The sequence below is a fragment of the Pinus tabuliformis genome, chromosome 8 (genome assembly GCF_031772625.1).
Source record: "Pinus tabuliformis cultivar Carrire ecotype Pingquan chromosome 8, CPIR1, whole genome shotgun sequence".
NCBI classification, from domain to species: Eukaryota; Viridiplantae; Streptophyta; class Pinopsida; order Pinales; family Pinaceae; genus Pinus; species Pinus tabuliformis.
Window position 1 is genome coordinate 1221011080 of NC_142294.1, and position 18169 is coordinate 1221029248.

Sequence of the window (18169 nt, forward strand, 5' to 3'; positions counted from 1 at the left end):
AACAATGCAGCGTATCTCACAAATAATGGAAATACCTTTACAAATAAATTGGAGCCATTTCACTTATCTTGGGCTGCGCTTAGCAAAGGAAGTGGTAAAATCAGAAGTATGGAACAAGCAAATGGAGAGAATGAAGGAAAAAATTCAGAACTGGGGAGTGATGTGGCTCAACTTGGCAGGAAGAGTGACATTGATTAAAGCACTTCTCTCAGCCTTGCCTATATATCAGTATGCAATCATTATGGCTCCGGCAAGTGCCCACAAGCAAATGGAACTGATAATAAGAAGCTTCCTCTGGCAAGGAGGAAAACAAGATAATAAAAAATTCAACCTTGTTAGATGGGAGCAAGTTACACTAGGAAAAAGGAGGTATAGCAATTCACCTGCCAGGACTAATGAACATTGCCCTAGGGACAAAAATTGGTGAGAAAAAGTTTTAACAATGAAATACTTAAATTGTCATAGAACAAAGTTGCTCACTGATACTATTCCAAACAGGCCATGCACACAAATCTGAAAATTGGTTAAAAGGATAATTCCTCTTATTAGAGGTCAAATATCCAAAAATCCAGGGAATGGCAAAGCAATTTCTATCTGGGAGGATAGAATAATGGGGGGAAACCCCTTAAATCAGCAACAAAATTTAAGAGGACTCTAGAGATGGATGGAAGAGAAAAGTTTTAACACTCTTTATTCTATTTCGGATTGAGATCAAAATAACTAGGTAAGATGGAAAAATCTAGCTACTCCATCAAGACTAAAAAGTGGGAAATTTTAAAAGTTCATCTGGCAGGGGCCGCACCCATCAACAAAGAAGAGCAGGATGACTTTGTTTGGGACCCAAATGGAGGGAATTACACAGTGAAATCGGGGTACAGCCTCCTCCAAAAACTTCACAATAAAAATGATTGGAGTCTATGGAAGGCAACTTGGAAATCAGAGAGTACCCAAAATTAAAGTCTTCACCTGGACCCTTCTCAAAAGAAAAATTCTTACCTCTGAAAATTAAAAAAAATGATTACAAGGGCCCTCAAAATGTGTCATGTGTCAAAAGGAGGAAGAAACAATCCAACACCTCTTCATAAACTATATGGTGGTGAGAGAGTGCTGGAATCAGGCAAAAAAGCTGGGATAAAAGCTACCCATATACAAAGAAAAAAAAGGCAACAATAAATAGGATATAGAAATGTCTCCCTTCAATCCTGTGTTAGCAAATTTGGTTAGCCCAAAACAAATGCATTTTCAAATAACAAAAGCCAAATCTAGGCAAGATCCTAGCAAAAACTTGGAGCCAAGTTGCAGAGATAATAAGTACAAATGGAATCTCAAAAATGGACCAGAACAATTTACAGCAAGAAAAGAAAGACTGGCACAGCAAAGCAATGTTAGAAAACAAAGCAAAAGGAGAAGCTATAGCAAAAAATAAAGAATTTCACACAAACAAGAAATGGAAATTAAGATTGGAGGATAAAGAATTTGCAGAATGGATAAAAGAACAGAAGAGACACATTCTTTTTTTTTACGGAGCTGCAAAAAATAACCTAGGTAAAGCAGGGGCAGGCGGAGTTATACTAGATCCAAATGGAAATAAAATAATAACCTATGAATGGAGCCTGGGAGAAATGACGAACAACAGGGTTGAAGCATATAGCCTTCTCCTAGGCACAAGGCTTTTAAACAAAAATGCATTCAAGAACCCTATAGTAATAGGGGACTCAGTTATCATAATAACTGCTCTGGATGCCAAAAGGGACTTCAAAAGCATAGCCATCAACAAAATCTATCTAAGGATCAGAACAAGTTTTGAAAGTCTAGGAAATATAACCTTAATGCACGTCCTAAGAAACCAAAATAAGGACGCTGATAGCCATGCCAAAAAAGCAATTGATAGACCAGTTGGGATTGTCAAAGAGAATAATGAAGTTTATGAAGAAAGTATCCCTTAACCCCCTCACCCAGTATGAGGATCGAGAAAGTATACCATGATCCACATGCACCTGCGCAGGCTCCCAGGCGACCCGAGACAGTTTGGCAATCAACAGCAGCAGGTCTCTCCTCAACAGAGACCAATAATTCAGGACCAGAAACCACAAAACAATGAAGAAATGCCGCAAAGTAAGAGTGAGGAGACAGATGAAGAATCGTCGTATAGGTACCGTTGGATCTCGGAGATCAACGGTCGAGGATTGACTTCAGTTGCAGCGGAAGAGGATCTCCGAAATGTCGTCGCAACCGTCGATGGTGGTAGATCTACGACCATCGGGGGCTTTCTTGCACGAGAGTTAGTCAAAGAGAAAAGGCGGGATTTTAAGCAAGAATGGTATTTCGGGCAAAGCTTAAGCAGTAAGCAGTTTCAGGAGGGAACCACCCGATTCCAATCACTAATGGACACGTATCAAGAGGGTGGAGTGAGAATACCACTTTTTCGGACAGGTATTCTCCACACGATTTGCCCACCCGCAATCCCTGCTAGTCGTTGGATCTATCACGAGTGGATCGACGGCGGTGGAGTGACGTGCAATTTGTTTGATCGGTCAGATTTGACGGAGGATTTTCTACGATGGAGATCGAGCCTAATAAAGGTAAGCATTGAAAATTGTGCCAAGGCTTCGGAAAAGCGGAAATTGTTATTTCCCGTGTGTTTGTGTAGATTCCGACTTTTCGAGGATAATGTTTTTGGTTATATCCGCCTTTTCCAAAGTTAAGTGCGGGTTTGGTCACCGCGCGAAGCTAAAGGTGTTCAATTCATTTTCTAGAAATTTAACCCACATCTCAGATCCACGATACCAACACTTAAGTTTTGAAGTTTATGGACTCAAGGCAGCGAAAGTAGTTGTGGGGACTGTGCTCCCATTTGCACACTACTTTTGAACCTGCGCTCCTCTGATTGTACAAGGAATGAGCTTCCTTTCCCTTCTTTTTGGCAATATATAAAAAGTAACCAACTGTGTTTAAGAAAAAAAAAATGAATGGTGGAAAAGATGAGATGACTAGAAAAATGTCGTGAGGACCAAAGACATAAAAGCTCTGTCCCCGGCAACGACACCAAAAAATGTTGTCGCACAAAGTGTCTAGGCACCACAATAACGCTTAGAATAAGGGTTGTCACTCTAATCCTTACTCCATTTAGACTGTCTCCTAGAAAAGTCAAAGGGGGTAGTCTCTGGGTGAGTGAATGAGGATACCCTGTGAAACACATGCTCTATTAGACTTAAAGATGGACAACTTGACGGATGTAAATGATTCATGTTAACTGAGATGGATAGATCTAATAAAATAAGACACAACCACAAGATAAAAATGATTTTAGACCGGTGCCTTATATTCAATTAACCATAAACTAGATAAAAACAAGTTATCCAGAGCAATTTATAAATGTGGTGAAAGTGAAAATCATGATGATTAAATGTAAATGCCCAAACCTGCAATACATTCTAGCAATTAAATCCCATGAAGAATTATGAAAATTAACTGCTAAGCAATGATTCTAGATTAAAAATGATTTTCTTCAATAACCCAAATCTAGAATTTATCTTTCTCCTATAGTCAATGATTTTAAAACATTAATCGCACTTGACAATAGAGAAATCACTACCACAAAATTTAAAATTTTACACTTAATACAAAAGATACCAAGGAACTTTAAATTAGAATTTAATTATCCCTTAAGCAAGTTTAATGCGCTAAGCTTATGAAGCAAAATTTAATGTGGTAAAATGAAGAGATTAAATTTTTAATGTGACAAAAGTAAAACAAATCAAATAAAAAAAAGGTTAATAAATTGAAATTTTAATGGACCATAGGCCACATTAAAATTTTAAATGTGAAAGTGCAAATCCGCTTTTGATTTAATTCTTTTAGGAATTTTAAAGTCACATAAATGAAAATTTATAATTTTTAGATTTTTAATGTTTTTTAAATTTTATATTTTTGTTAATTTTTTTTTTTAGATTTTTTTAAATGAAATCAAAATCAAATCAAATCAAAAGTAAACAAATCAAAAAGTAAAGAAAAATAAAATTGAATTAATTAAGAAAACTAAAGTAAAGTAAACAAGAGAAATCCAAAACAAAAATCAAATTTAAAATAAAAATGAATCTAGAAATTAATCAAAGTAAAAAAATAAAAAACCAAAAAATTTCCTAGAAAGTTTTATTTTAAAATGATATGCTTCTGCCTCAGATTTATCCGTGAAACCCTTATGAAAATTTTCAGATTTAAAACTTTGGACTGCAAAAAATATGAATAATATCCCTGGAAAATTATGTTGATAAACCTCAGAGATCTAGATCTTACCCTCCAGGGCCTAGATCTGGACTCTACACAAATTTCTTCCTCAGATCTGTAGTTACACGACAACAAGAAAACACTCAAATGATATATACAATGATAAAAACTATAATCCAGAAAAACCCATGTTAGAAAAATAATTACAAAATTTACAGACCTATGCACAAGAATGGTAGATTTATCATATCTTAGGAGTATGAGTCCAACTCTGCTTCCATATCTGATAATCTAAAGCTCTCAACAGCCAGATCTATCAATTTCCCCCACAAAAATTAAATTTTTAAATTTTAAGGAGGTGCTAACTCGAAACCCTTCGTGCATCACCAACAAAAAAAAATTATGATAAGCCCGTGATTAATTTTGTTGGGCTCCTCAGAAAACATGGATTGGGAGTTGGCTGGTTCAACTGAAAACTTCCCCTAACGCCCGAGGATCTAAAATCAAGATTTCCCTGCAAAACTCGATCCAGCTATTAAAAATAGAGCGAGAAAATAATAATAAAACTTAGACAGATAGAGATACCTGCTATTACATTCAAAATTTAGATTATTATTCAAACCCCGGCAACTGAGCAAGATACCTGTATTCAAATCACTCTTTAAAAGTTATCATCAATGGCTTTATAAAATATTATGCATGAGAACAACACATCTTACAGTATTCCCATGAAGAGTAATACCAGCAAAACTTAACCCCAACGTCTTTCTTTATTTTCGAGAAAAAGATTACATAAGAGCTTCTTGCTAAGCACGCTACTCAAAGGTCAGATAGATCAACTAACAAATGACTTCCTATTTAAAGATAAATCCTCCAACAGCTAATTCGAGTGATCCTCGTCAAAGCAATCTCGACCGTTGATGAAGATTAAAATTTATTTTAATCTCATCCGTTGAAATATTTAAATATTTGGAGAAATTGAAAATTTTTCATTAAATTCATTTTAATTAACTCAAAAATAAAAAAAAATTGGTTTAATTTACCTTAGTCTCGAGATCTTTTAAAATTTAATTTTTAAGGACCGACTAATTTTGCCTTTGGAGAATTTAAATTTACGTAGGAGAGTGAGAGTGGTATGAGACACTCTCTTTTTATTAGGACTGACTTCGGGTCAGTAGAGAATGGTATGATACATTCTCGATCACTTTTTCTTCATAGTTCAACAGTGCATTGATGGCAGAGATAGTACAGATTGGCAGAGGAATTAGCAGATGGAGTTCTCCCTAGTTGAGAGGGAGTGTTAAAATTGGCAACTAGGGCCAAACTCCACATGGGTCATCTTATTTATGACAGCTAATATTTTTCTTGGATTCCTCTCTCCAAGAGGTGTAGGATTGATCTAGAGATCATCCGATTCTGACATGTACAAATGAAGTTATGAATTTATTCTGATTATGGACAAATTGTCAAGGTCGGCCAGGAAACTCATGTAGGCTCAAAAGTCCAACAAACACGTCTATTCATCCTCAGTGTTTGACTATAAATACATGATGCCTCATCCTCATTTGGACACACTCATCTTCACACATCTCTCTCTCTCTCCTCATTGATTGGGTACGCATTTTAGGGCAACATCTCTCTCCACACGTGTGAAGGAAAGAAGGGGATTTTTTCTATTTTGGGCATTGACTGCATTGACCAAATTTCAGGGACAGTTTGACCAAGTGTTGACCTCTTTGACTACGATTTTTGGTGGAGAAATTATGTCCCAGCAAGCCGCATTTTTGGGCACAGAAATTGAGGCGAACCGTTGACTTTGACCAGTGTTGACTGTGGCTACCGCTGACCGTGGGTTGATTATTTGACCAGATTTTGGCTGGCTGATTTCAAACTGTTTTGAGGGCTGATTCATCTTGTTGTTTGGAGACCGAAGTTGACTGAAGTTGACCGAATTGTTGAGGGTCAAATCTGCCCTGTTGACCAACGTTGGCTTTTCTGGTTAGGGCTCTTTTGTTGTTGTTATAAATTATCAAAGTTGTAAATTGTACTATCTCTCCCTGTTGAACTATTGAAGACTATAAGAAGAATTGGTCAAGGGTTTCCCCACATTGGGGTTTGTCCCTGGCTGGTGCCACATTTTGTGTCCTCTTGTCTTGTCTTGTCTTCTACTGTCTATGTTTATGTTCTATCTGCATTTTACTATCATGTTGATGTGATTGCTAAACTGGATATTGATATTGGGCTAATAAAGAAATTGAAGTAAAATTGTTTTAAAGCATAGAACATACCATTGTTGCCTAAAATTAACACAAATGAGGTCGAGCTGCTCTTATATATACACATCTAAGAAGGTCGAATTACCCCAAACAAGGCCGACTTGGTCTTGTAGGGACAAAAATGACATTTTGACTCAAAATAAAATTTTCTTTTCACTTTCTTTTCAAAGTCCAAATGGGACTTGGCTTCAAAACCTTTGACAAATATTCTTTTGACTTGACAAACCCTAAAAGCATGAAGAACATGCTTGACCTAGTAGACAAATCAACTTGAGCATGGAACCCATGCTTAAAATAATACATATTTTTCTTCTTTTTACAAAAATATGCAATGTCATAAGTACAAAGGTAATTATGAAGACCGAATCTAGTTACATTTTCCAACACTCCCTCTTAACTAGGGAGGTATTCATAATTACATAACCGGTACAAGGATTCTCTCAAACTGAAATATTCTCATAAGAAGAGTCAGATTGATAAGCCATCTTAAACCATCAACATCATAACCAACATTGTCAATATAGCAAGGCCTTGACTAACAAGCTCTATCTCTCCACTAGATCAGAGAACAATGTTGGGATGCTTTGCATGAGACACCACACTACCTCTCAAGGCACATATCCCATCCGGATGTTCACCAGGTGTGTCCTTATAGGGCTATTCTTACCTTCGATTCCTAATTCTCAAAGAATATCGGTCCTCTTCGACCACTCTTGTCTTGGATACACTGTTCAATCCTCAAAGAGTGTCAGTCCATAAGATTACTTCCTTTCTTGGGTTTCCCAATCTTCAAGGAGTACCAATCCTAGATGCATATCCAATCCTCCATTTTCCATTATTCCTCCATGGTGTTCACTAGATGTACGACTATTAGTCTTGGCCTAGTGCATGACACATGAAGAAGAGAATAAAATGTCCATCATCACTCCCTCTCAATCAAAGAGCAGATCCTCATTCCCTCTTGATCAGAGAATAGATCCTTGCTCCTTCTCAAACATTTAAGGAAACTTCTTACTTCCTCTCAAGTATAGAGGAGATTCCTTACTTCCTTTTAACTAGGAAGACATAACCACAAGCTCTTTAGCTTGTCTTAGACTTCATCAATGCATCAACTACTAGTTCTTTTATGGAGATCTTCAAGTAGCTACATGGCTACTCCTTTACTATGCATCTCATCATATTTAGCTTTCATCTTTCCAGATGTAATGGAGCCAAACTCTTTCTTCAATCTATGACAAGGTTCAGGGCATCAACCTTTCATATCACTTTCCTCTAGTCATCATCAACGAAGGCATTGTATTGAGCCATTCAAAGTAGAGCTAGTCATAGCTCCTTCTAATCATAAAAATGATCTTCATTGTCATCGAAACAAAAACATCAGGGCATATTTTTGTATTGCGACCTTTCAATCCCAAGATGATGTAGACATCTTGGCCATATAATCCTCTAAGGATTACCAAAGCCATCCACTCAATCCATGTATACTCTCAAATTGAGTTCAAAGCAAACAATTGTAGATACACTTGGTTCAATTTCCATTATGCATTTCTACAACATTCTTCCAGGTAGTAAAACCATATATCAACCAGATAAACAATACAAAACATCAATACCATAATTACCTCATCATGATGGCCTTTTGTCAAATTCTGCTTACTTGTTTCCTTTGAGATCAACATCCTTTCGCACAGTCTATCTCCATATTGAACAAAAATTCCTTCTCCATGCTTTCAATTTTTAATTAAAGTGCCCATGTAACGAACTAATCAACAAACTACAATATCTTCTTCCTTGGAGTTGTCATTGTCAACTCTCTTTCTTTCTTTAGGAGACCATATTTGATGTTGATCAATATCATAATGTCTAAGTCATGCTATCTTATGGAATATTCTTGATATTTAGCCATTTCAAAGCATACCAAACTTCTTCCAAGCATCGAGTAAATACATGGAAGTCCTTTCATGCTTAAGTTACTGAGCACATTCTTACGACCAACTCTTTCTGCAACATCCCTGTTGTCATGAATTCTACCCTCTAGAGAAGAGTTACTAAAGACACCTATCTTGTTGTCCTTTCTTTGAATGAGCTTGCTTCTATCCTGATTGAAGATAAGCTTCCCTTCCTAAGAGGAGAAAGACTTCAATTTTTCCTTTCAAACCACAATTTGACCATCATCATCCCTTCATCCTTCAAGATTATTGTTTCCATACTAAAAGGAATATATATTAGTCATTTCATAATGCTTCTTCCAAATACTAAAGAACTTTTAGTTAATGATGGTTCTTAGTGGAGGATCCTTGTGATCCTTTCTGCAAGATGACTACCTCTAACTTTATGTTAGAAAATACTTGGATGAACTATGATGTGCAAGATGGTCCAATCTTCTCATTCTTGTCAGCTAGCTGACTTCTTCCAAAGAAATTTGATCATGTAGACTCTAGATCTTCTACTATCATATGCTTTCTTCTATGATGCCTTCACAAAAGCCAAGACTCTTCTAAAGAATGCAATGGTGCATGCTACTCTAATTGCTACTTTCGAGTAAAAGAAAGACAAACTGAAAATAAACCTGATAGAGATGGAGCTTCTATCTATACTATAGATCTTTGGGATCTTCATCTTTCGACTTCTTCTTAGGGTCTTTTTCTTCAGCTATTTGGGTTCCACTCCTTTCCTTCCTTTTGTTGTTTTTCTTGTTTGTACAATCCCTCTCAAAATGTCCATATTCATTGCATCCATTACATTGCATCTTAGGCATATCTTGTTTTCCTTTGGACTTTCCAAACTTACCTTTCTCCTTTTTGGATTTTACAACAAAAGCTTGAGACCTTTCATTTGATTTGGTGTCATCCTTTGCTTTCAATCTTGTTTCTTCCAAGATACATTGAGCCCATAGTTTATTAAAGGGAGTAGTATCTTTTCTTGGGTAGATACTAGTTGCAAAACTGCTCCATTTAGGTGGCAAAGCATTTAGTACACAAGTAGTCATCTTTAAATCGGAGATGACTTCCCCAAGCCCTTGCAACTGGTCCCTCAATTGTGAGATCTTCATAAGATATGTGGCCATATCTTCATTCTTTGATATCCTTGTTTTATATAGTTGATTCCTCAAGGATATTTTCTGACCTGAGGTACTTATAGAGTACAATTTCACCAACTTATCATAGATTGCTTTAGATGTACTCAAATCAACAACAAAGGGAATGAGATGATCCTTTATAGATTCAATAAGAATCCTTTGTGCCCTCACTTCTCCCTTCTTGTATCTTGCTAATTCTTGAGTCTTCTCTTTTTCTGGTTGAGTAATTTTGCCAAGAACATATTCCATGACTTCATTTTCTATGAGCACCAAATCAATCATTTTCTTCAATGCTAGAAAGTTTGTTGAACCATTGAGCTTATTGCTTTCCTTGCAAAATGAAGCCATTTGATTTGCAGATTGAGACATGGAAGACAATATGCTACTTGTCAAACAAGTGTCCTTCTTGATGATGCCTTTAACTATCTTGATGTTTCCAAGACCTTTCAGGAGACTTGAAAGATTTTCCTTCAATAGCAAAAAGTCTTCAAGAGAGAGAATGATAGATGTCTTTTCTTCAAGGTGCACTAGAGAGCCTTCAAGGAGAGTTTATAGTCTTCTTTCTTCTAGGTCAATAGGTCTTCTTCCTTAAGCCTTTCCTTATGTCCTTTAGCAAATGATGTCCTTCAATGGATGTCTTCCACTTATGCCAACAATGATGATCTTCAAGCTGCCTTCTTCTCACCTTAGCTCTGATACCATGTTGGAGAATCAAGTATGGCAGCTATTTAAACAATTCTCCTATCCTTAATCACTGCTTGTGAACTTATGTTAGCTTCTTATTCTTTATTAGATTCTTTTCATTGAACAATTATCAAGATCATAAACCATGAAGATCATAAAAGACAATGGATACAAATATTTCTCCACTTAAATATTTTCAATTGAATAGCTTTAGGCTTTATCAATCTAGCAGGTTCTTAGGCACTGCTTTTCTATGTTCCTTTATCGTAAATTATAATTTACCGATTCTGCCACTCTGACTTGTTTCTTGGCTTCTTTCCGTTGCTTATAACAGTGCTTACCCCAAAGGATGTCTCTGCAATGGAGCATTTGCTTCCTAACTGGATGAGATTAAGAATGTTGACGAGGGACAGGCTTTTTAATGTACCTGTCAAATTAGGAGCAAAAATTTCATCATTGTCACAGAGCGACATGTAAGACACTCTAATTCAATTCTTTTCATTTCTTTTGATAGGATTCTTTTCAGGTTAATGTTCTTGTGATATTGTCTAACAATTAAGCAAACAACAGGTCAAAGCTCTTAAGGCTCTCAGCCTCTTGCTATGGAAAAGGTGAAACTTTACCAGCTCTGCATATTGACACCTCATCATTTAGAATACATAATGCAAACTGTTTATTTCATGAACTTAAAATTCCTGCCTGCTTTTTTCCACAGAAAAATATTTGTTGCTGTATAGAAATGGAACCATTGAGGTCATATTGAACAAAGACTCGGTATCAGCAGATATTCTGCAGTCATACATTCATGGTCTTGTACTATCATATCATATGGGTAGTAGCAGTTCAATCAATGAGACCAAGAATGCAGATAGCTGTTTGTGGATGGAGAAGTACTATTCAATGTTCATTTCAAAGGTATGATTTCCATTATGCATAATATGATTTTTCTGTTCATATATTAAAACTAGATATAAAATAACCCCTTCTGAGGTAGTAAGATCAAACATTATTTGCATTGGTTAATCTTTAAGAATGATGAACTCGAGAAATCTTCTGACAAGGAGTATCCTATAGCAGCTACAGGCATCAGGTTGGAATACAGGACGACTTCTCGTACCTTCTGTTGACTGGAGAGCTCACTGGGTAGAATCTTTGGTTGATGGAAAGGCAACCTAGCTCCCTGAAATACTCTAATACTAGAGTTATTTAGAAATTAATTAGCATTTCTTTTTCTCAAGTTGTAAGTAAAGAGCACCCTAGAAATGGGAATGGAAATAGGATCTATGAAGAAAACTTATTTATTTTGATTTATATTTTATTTATTTTTAATTTTATTGTCTCTGATTTTTCCTTTCAAGCTAAACGATAACAACCACCATGTCGTATATGTCGGATAGCCAAAGATCCACCATCAAAAGAATATAAAGATGAGTCATATGTGGACAGCCAAAGATCCACCTCAAAAGAATATAAAAATGTGTTAAAGTTGTTATTCTCTAGGTTTGTTAAAACTATTCAATATAGTGGATTTCATTAAAATCATTCATTTCATTTTAAATGGGGAAGTGGGTTCATATTCTAAACATGAATTAAAGTTGTTATAAAATGAGTTAAAGTTGTTATTCTCTGGATTTTTTAGAATCCTCAATATAGTGGATTTCATTAAAATCATTCATTTCATTTCACATGGCGAAGTGGGTTTATGACGTGGAGTTTTTTTTTCCTTGGATTTAATGTAAATCCCAACTATATAAGTATAGTTATGCTCCCTATTTGCAGTTTATCTGAATATAGAGGTGGTTTTACCTAATAAACAGGAACTCCAAATACCCATTTTCAACCTGAGGAATTACAGTTTCTTTTACATACCAGATGCGTGTTAACCCAATAGACATGGATTCCAAATACCCATTTTCAACCTGACCGACTGGGTAAGTTTGTATCTGTTTTTGGCAATAGCGAATAGCTTTAGGTATGTAGAGATCCAAATAAAATATATTAGTGAGTCTGATTTATATCTAGTTTTTGTCTTGTCTTCCCTGTAGATTGAGTGAATTGCAATACCTTTAGTTTGAATTATTATTTTTTGAGACGGTAGAGTTTCCACAGGTTGAGCAAGAATATGATGATGCTGCTCAATCTTTGGGTGAGGAGAGTATGGAATCAGTTCAATGGGAAATAATTCTGAAACTAACTCACAATCTGCTGTCCAAGGAGTCGAATTGTTGACCTAACATTGGCCAGCACTTGGGGTAGATTGGCTGGTCGAACTATCTCTGGCAGTTAGCGTCATATCATTTAGTACGTTCAGTGAATACAGCAAACCCGAGTTTATCCTTTATTATCCTGCCTCCGGCAGTATATCGTATTCAATAAACACTTTGACCATGGATTATTAGTAGATTAGTAGTTGGACCAAAAATTAAAAAAAAAAAATATTTATTTTTTAAATTATTTTTTATTTTAATTTTTTTATTTAATTGGCTGAAATCGTTTGGAGTATTATTTTATAATCATGATATCCCAGATATGAAAATACATACTGCAATAAAGGTGGGATTAAAAAGAGTTTTCATTTAATATATATTAACAAGGTCATTGAAATTTGATTAAATTATAATTATATCATTAATGCGATGGCTTATCAACTTCTTAAATACAATACAATTTTGAATTAATCGGCTACTGGTTTGAATTTTCTATTTTGAAAAAATTTGATATATTTATTTTTTATTTAAAAAGTTAATTTTTTATATAAATAAAATTATCTTTTAGTTATGTATTTTTTTAAAATTATAATAAAAAACTTTTTACAATATACATATTTTTAAAATTTATAAATGTATTATTTAGATAAGAAGAATTCTTATTATGTTATTGTTTTGTCATTTTGACGCTTTATAAATATGTTTGTTTGTTAAACACTTTGAGGGTTGTTGACTAAAAAAAACTTATTAATTTGTGTTCTTGCAATAGATTAATATAAACTTTTACTACATGGTAAAATTTATAGTTATATAATTGTTAGTTTAACTGCATTACAAATAGTCACAACATATTTTTCATATTTGGCTAAGAAGCAACATACTCATTGTATTCGTCTAAATAAATGGAATTTTACGAGGGAAGTTGGTACTTAAGATTTATGGTTGTAGATCAATTTTGTCCACTTGCCTTTAAACTATATTTAGTGTTGATTTATTTGAATGTCTACATACTATATAAGTGTGAGGTCATTCACAATTTTGTCCACTTGCCTTTAAATTATATTTAGCATTGATTTATTCGAATGTCTACATACTATATAAGTTTGAGGTCATTCACATTACTCTATCTTGAAAAATGCTTTGTTCGTCCATTCATGTATGTCGTCATTGTTTTTTACTCCAATTTAACTATACTTAAACTAAGTGAGAATATCTACAATGTAACCCTTGTTCAAATGTGGTAGTTAGTTCATACTTTTGAAAATTCAATAATTAAACTACGCTGAGAAACGCTAGCTATGTTGTCTTGTTTCAATTAGTCTTTTCTAATGATTTTATAAACATCAACCACAATCCCGAAGTTTCACATGACTTGTCATTACAATTTTGTTACGACAATATTTAATGGTTTAGGTTTATAATAAATTTAAATATGTTTAATAAATAATATTACACTGATGTTTAATAGTTTAGATTTACAATAAATTTAAATGTGTAAAATAATATTATATTAGATGTGAATGTGTTTAATGAATAATATTACAATTAATTTAATTTTATATTATATCATTTTTAAATAATAATTACTTTTTTGCATTTAAATTTTAGTGAAAATTTTATTAAGATGGTTGGTTCGAATATGTTACATTGATTTATTTAAAGTAGGTTGATCTTTTTATACATAAAGAAAGTAGGTTGATTTTTTTATATATAATATATTAAAAAATAGAGAAATCTTTAATTTTTTAATATTTCTAATATAGTAACTAATATTATATTTTTAATATATATAATACATTAATTTCGGAGTTATTGTTCATATAATACTATAATCTCTTAGGAATTGTGAGTAAGAATGTAGTTAACTTAATGTAGGTGTAATATATTAATGTATAAAAATTGTATAAGTAGGAATTTTCTGTATTATACACATCTCTACAAGTTTACATTTACATAGACAAACTTTGTCTATTGGAACTCACAATTAATAAGAATATTTTGTATTACACAGATCTCTACATCTTTACATCTACATAGGCTTGAACTTTGTCTATTGGAACTCACATTTTCAAATTCTTCTTTCCATTTTCTTTTTTATATTATTTTTGTACACACATTCCTTATATTGGAAGGTATAATTTTTAAGGTTAACATCTAATTAAGGGTAGATAACTCCTTTAATTATTCATTTTATATTACGATGATTTTTCAAAACAAATCCTTTAATTATTCATTTTATGTTACGATGATTTTTCAAAACAACTCCTATAAATATTCATTTTATGTTAAGATGATTTTTCAAAACAAAATAAATATTGAGTCATATTTTTATAGACATATTTTACGTACCACATGAATATCTTGTAATAAGAAATTAATGTATTTCTTGATGTGGAGGATCCCTCTACTCAGGATGCATGATAAGAGAGATGTCATCTTTTAACTATGGATTTTGCATATTGGTAATTATATGTATATTGTTTGTTTTAATATTCTATGCATATAATAAAGTTAATTATATCTAAATGTTTTTATTTTTCATAATGTTATTGATAAAAAGATAATCATCTCAGGTTAATATATATGGTTTAATATTAATTTTATATAATAGTTAAAATTTAATATTATTTGATATTAATGGCTTATTATTAATTTGATATAATATTTAAAGATTTTAACAATAATCTTATTTTTAAGGGTGGTTCACAGACACTAGGTGGTCGCTATATATATATATATATATATATATTTAAGGGTGTTTCATGGACACTAGGTGGTCGCTACATCCACGGGAAAATCCATGTAGATCAACCTGAAGGGATCTACCCGCCGACCAAACATATCACAATCAAAATATTATAACAATCACACAAACATATCAAAAGCAAAATTTAGTGAAGTATTGAGGGTCTTCCGCAATGCATTATATTAGATATCATTTTTTGGGATTCTACTGTGTTAAGAAAGTCATTCATCTATGACCATTTCCATGAGAGGTAGTCGTAACTAATTAATTTCTCATGATTTTTGAATAGTCCACTTGGCACTCATTGCATCAAGTGATGCTCACAGGGGTGAAGAAATGGGATTGAAACTAGTGAAATGAATCACATAGCATCAATCATCACTTATGGGGCTTGCATCCGGTAACCCGGACTTCTCGAGAGGTCACCCATCCCAGATCGTCTCTGGCTCAAGCGTGCTTAACTGTGGACTTTTCCCCACAATCAAACCCACTTGGTTTGCTACCCCATTTGGAAAACCTTAGCAAGTATTGTGCCTTATGAACCATTCAAGTAGAACTCCCTTCACCCTTATGTATTTAAGTAATGAGAGTCTTTCGCAGTGCATTATATTAGATATCATTTTTTGGGATTCAACTGCGTTAAGAAAGTCATTCATCTATGACGATTTCCATGAGAGGTAGTCATAACTGACTTCTCATGATTTTTTAATAGTCCACTTAGCACTCATTGCATTGAGTGACTAATTTCTCATGATTTTTTAATAGTCCACTTAGCACTCATTGCATCGGGTGATGCTCACAGGGGTGAAGAAGTGGGATTGAAACTAGTGAAATGAATCACATATCGTCAATCATCACTTCCGGGGCTTGCACTCGATAACTGGAACTTCTCAGGAGGTCACCCATCCCAGATTGCCTCTAGCTCAAGCGCGCTTAACTGTGGATTTTTCCCCACAATCAAGCCCACTTAGCTTGCTACCCAATTTGCAAAAGCTTAGCAAGTATTGTGCTTCATGAACCATTCAAGTAGAAGAGCTCCCTTCACTCTTATGTATTTAAGTATTGAGGGTCTTCTGTAGTGCATTATATTAGATATCATTTTTTGGGATTCAACTGTGTTAAGAAATTCATTCATCTATGACCATTTCCGTGAGAGGTAGTCGTAACTGACTAATTTCTCATGATTTTTGAATAGTCCACTTAGCACTCATTGCATCGGGTGATGCTCACAGGGGTGAAGAAGTGGGATTGAAACTAGTGAAATGAATCACATCGTCAATCATCACTCCCTGTAAAATTTATGTTAGACTTCAAACATTATTATGCATAACAACAATAACCTATCAAGACCATTATGGCATTGTTACTAAGGATTAATTAATTAAATCATTTTTTGACTAAAATAGAAAAATGTTATATTATTTAAAAAGTTGTAGCTATTGCTAATAATAGTACAAGAAGGTATGTTTTAGAGTTTACAGTTAAGAGTCACAACTTTTTGATACTATATAACACAATTTATTCCATATTGCGAAAATGACATTCCATATTTTCTTACATGTAGTAACCTTGACAAAGATACTTGCTAATTTTATGGCTCTAAAAAACATCACTACTAGCGAGAAACACGTAACCTAGACTCTTCCTGATCAAAATGTTAAGCCTAATATAGACCTCATGTTAACCAAAACACTCATTATGTTGAATGGTGTTGTCATTGATGTCAACATTGGTTCTTGAACGCTCTTAATATTTGCCTAGGATTGCATCAATTGGAAGCTCCACACAAAGAAGCCCTTAGAAAATCCTAGAAGCCCCACACTTGTTTGAATTTTTTAGGATGAAGATCAATTGGGTTTTCCTAAGATCACCATCATTGGATGCTCCTCGTTGAGTCGATTCTCACGATATGCGGAGCACTTCGAGGACCCTCACAGCTTGAGAGATATGCTTGTTTGAAGGTCAAAACCCCATCAAGTGGGAAAAAACCCAAACATTGATGATGTGGCATCCTATTATTTGGAAAATTCATGAAGTCAAACAAGGTTTCATTATTAAAAATAAATAAATTAAAAATTAGCATCAAAGGTTGAATAAAATTCGACCTAAAGAAATTACGGGTTTTTCCATCCAAGAGTTTGAATTTTAAATTTAGTTTGCCTCCAAAATAGCAATTCGGCTGCCCTCATTTGTGCCCCTTCAAAACTATATGAGGGAATTCTATCTCACATCCTTGGCAATGAATGAATGCATATCATTTTAATCTGATTGAGCTCTGAAATCATATTTTCGGCCACGTGGAGTAGAGACTCATCCCTCTCTGAAAAAGGAGTAGAGACTCATCCAACGATAGACCTGAAGTAATTGTGATCTTTGAACAATAAGGGTTTAGGGGCTCAATATTTATGGTTTTGAGATTCGTTGGGGTTCTTATTATAGGTGATAAATTGTCAAACCTAATTTGAAGTACAGATCTATGGCAAAACTTATGCCTTATTGCCTAACCTCTGTGGCACACTTGTTGGCAGTCTACACTCATTCTTCAAAGATAACGTGAGGCCTTATTCTGGAATGTTTGCTCATATGCACTTCTTATGACATTTATGATTTGCAGATTGAGATATGACTCCTTGATGTGTTTTGGCATCTCAAACCAAGGTTTGTGACACAATATGGAGCAATTATACTTGTTGATCCCCTGCGGCCTTGTGACTAACCTTCTGCGACAAATCTAAGACAGAAACAGTGCAATTGTTATAACTCGTGTGGTATTATCACTAAACTATTCGACCTATGGTTTGAAGCCCTTGTAGTGACAGTAGCAATTGAAAGTACTCAGCCTATCCCTAAGATTTACTGTCTGCGACCCTGTATTTTGGCATACTCCTTGGTTACAAGTGACTTACAGATCAACTTTTTTTTGGACTACTGATCATTGCAGACCTAAGGT

General features: G+C 34.2%; 1 protein-coding gene across 6 annotated transcripts in view; it reads left to right on the top strand.

Moving 5' to 3' along the window:
• RUS3 (root UVB sensitive protein (Protein of unknown function, DUF647)) overlaps positions 1-11808 on the top strand; it is a 337640-nt gene extending 325832 nt beyond the window's left edge. For 5 of the 6 annotated variants that reach the window (XM_089373530.1, XM_089373529.1, XM_089373533.1 and 2 more), the window contains 4 exons: positions 10601-10739; positions 10837-10877; positions 10982-11181; positions 11341-11808. In XM_089373530.1, coding sequence (XP_089229656.1) covers positions 10601-10739; positions 10837-10877; positions 10982-11181; positions 11341-11442 — 482 coding nt within the window. In that variant the 3' untranslated portion in view covers positions 11443-11808. The remainder of the gene's footprint in view (positions 1-10600; positions 10740-10836; positions 10878-10981; positions 11182-11340) is intronic. The other variant, XM_089373532.1, reaches the window with a different exon arrangement.
• Positions 11809-18169: the final 6361 nt, after the last annotated feature.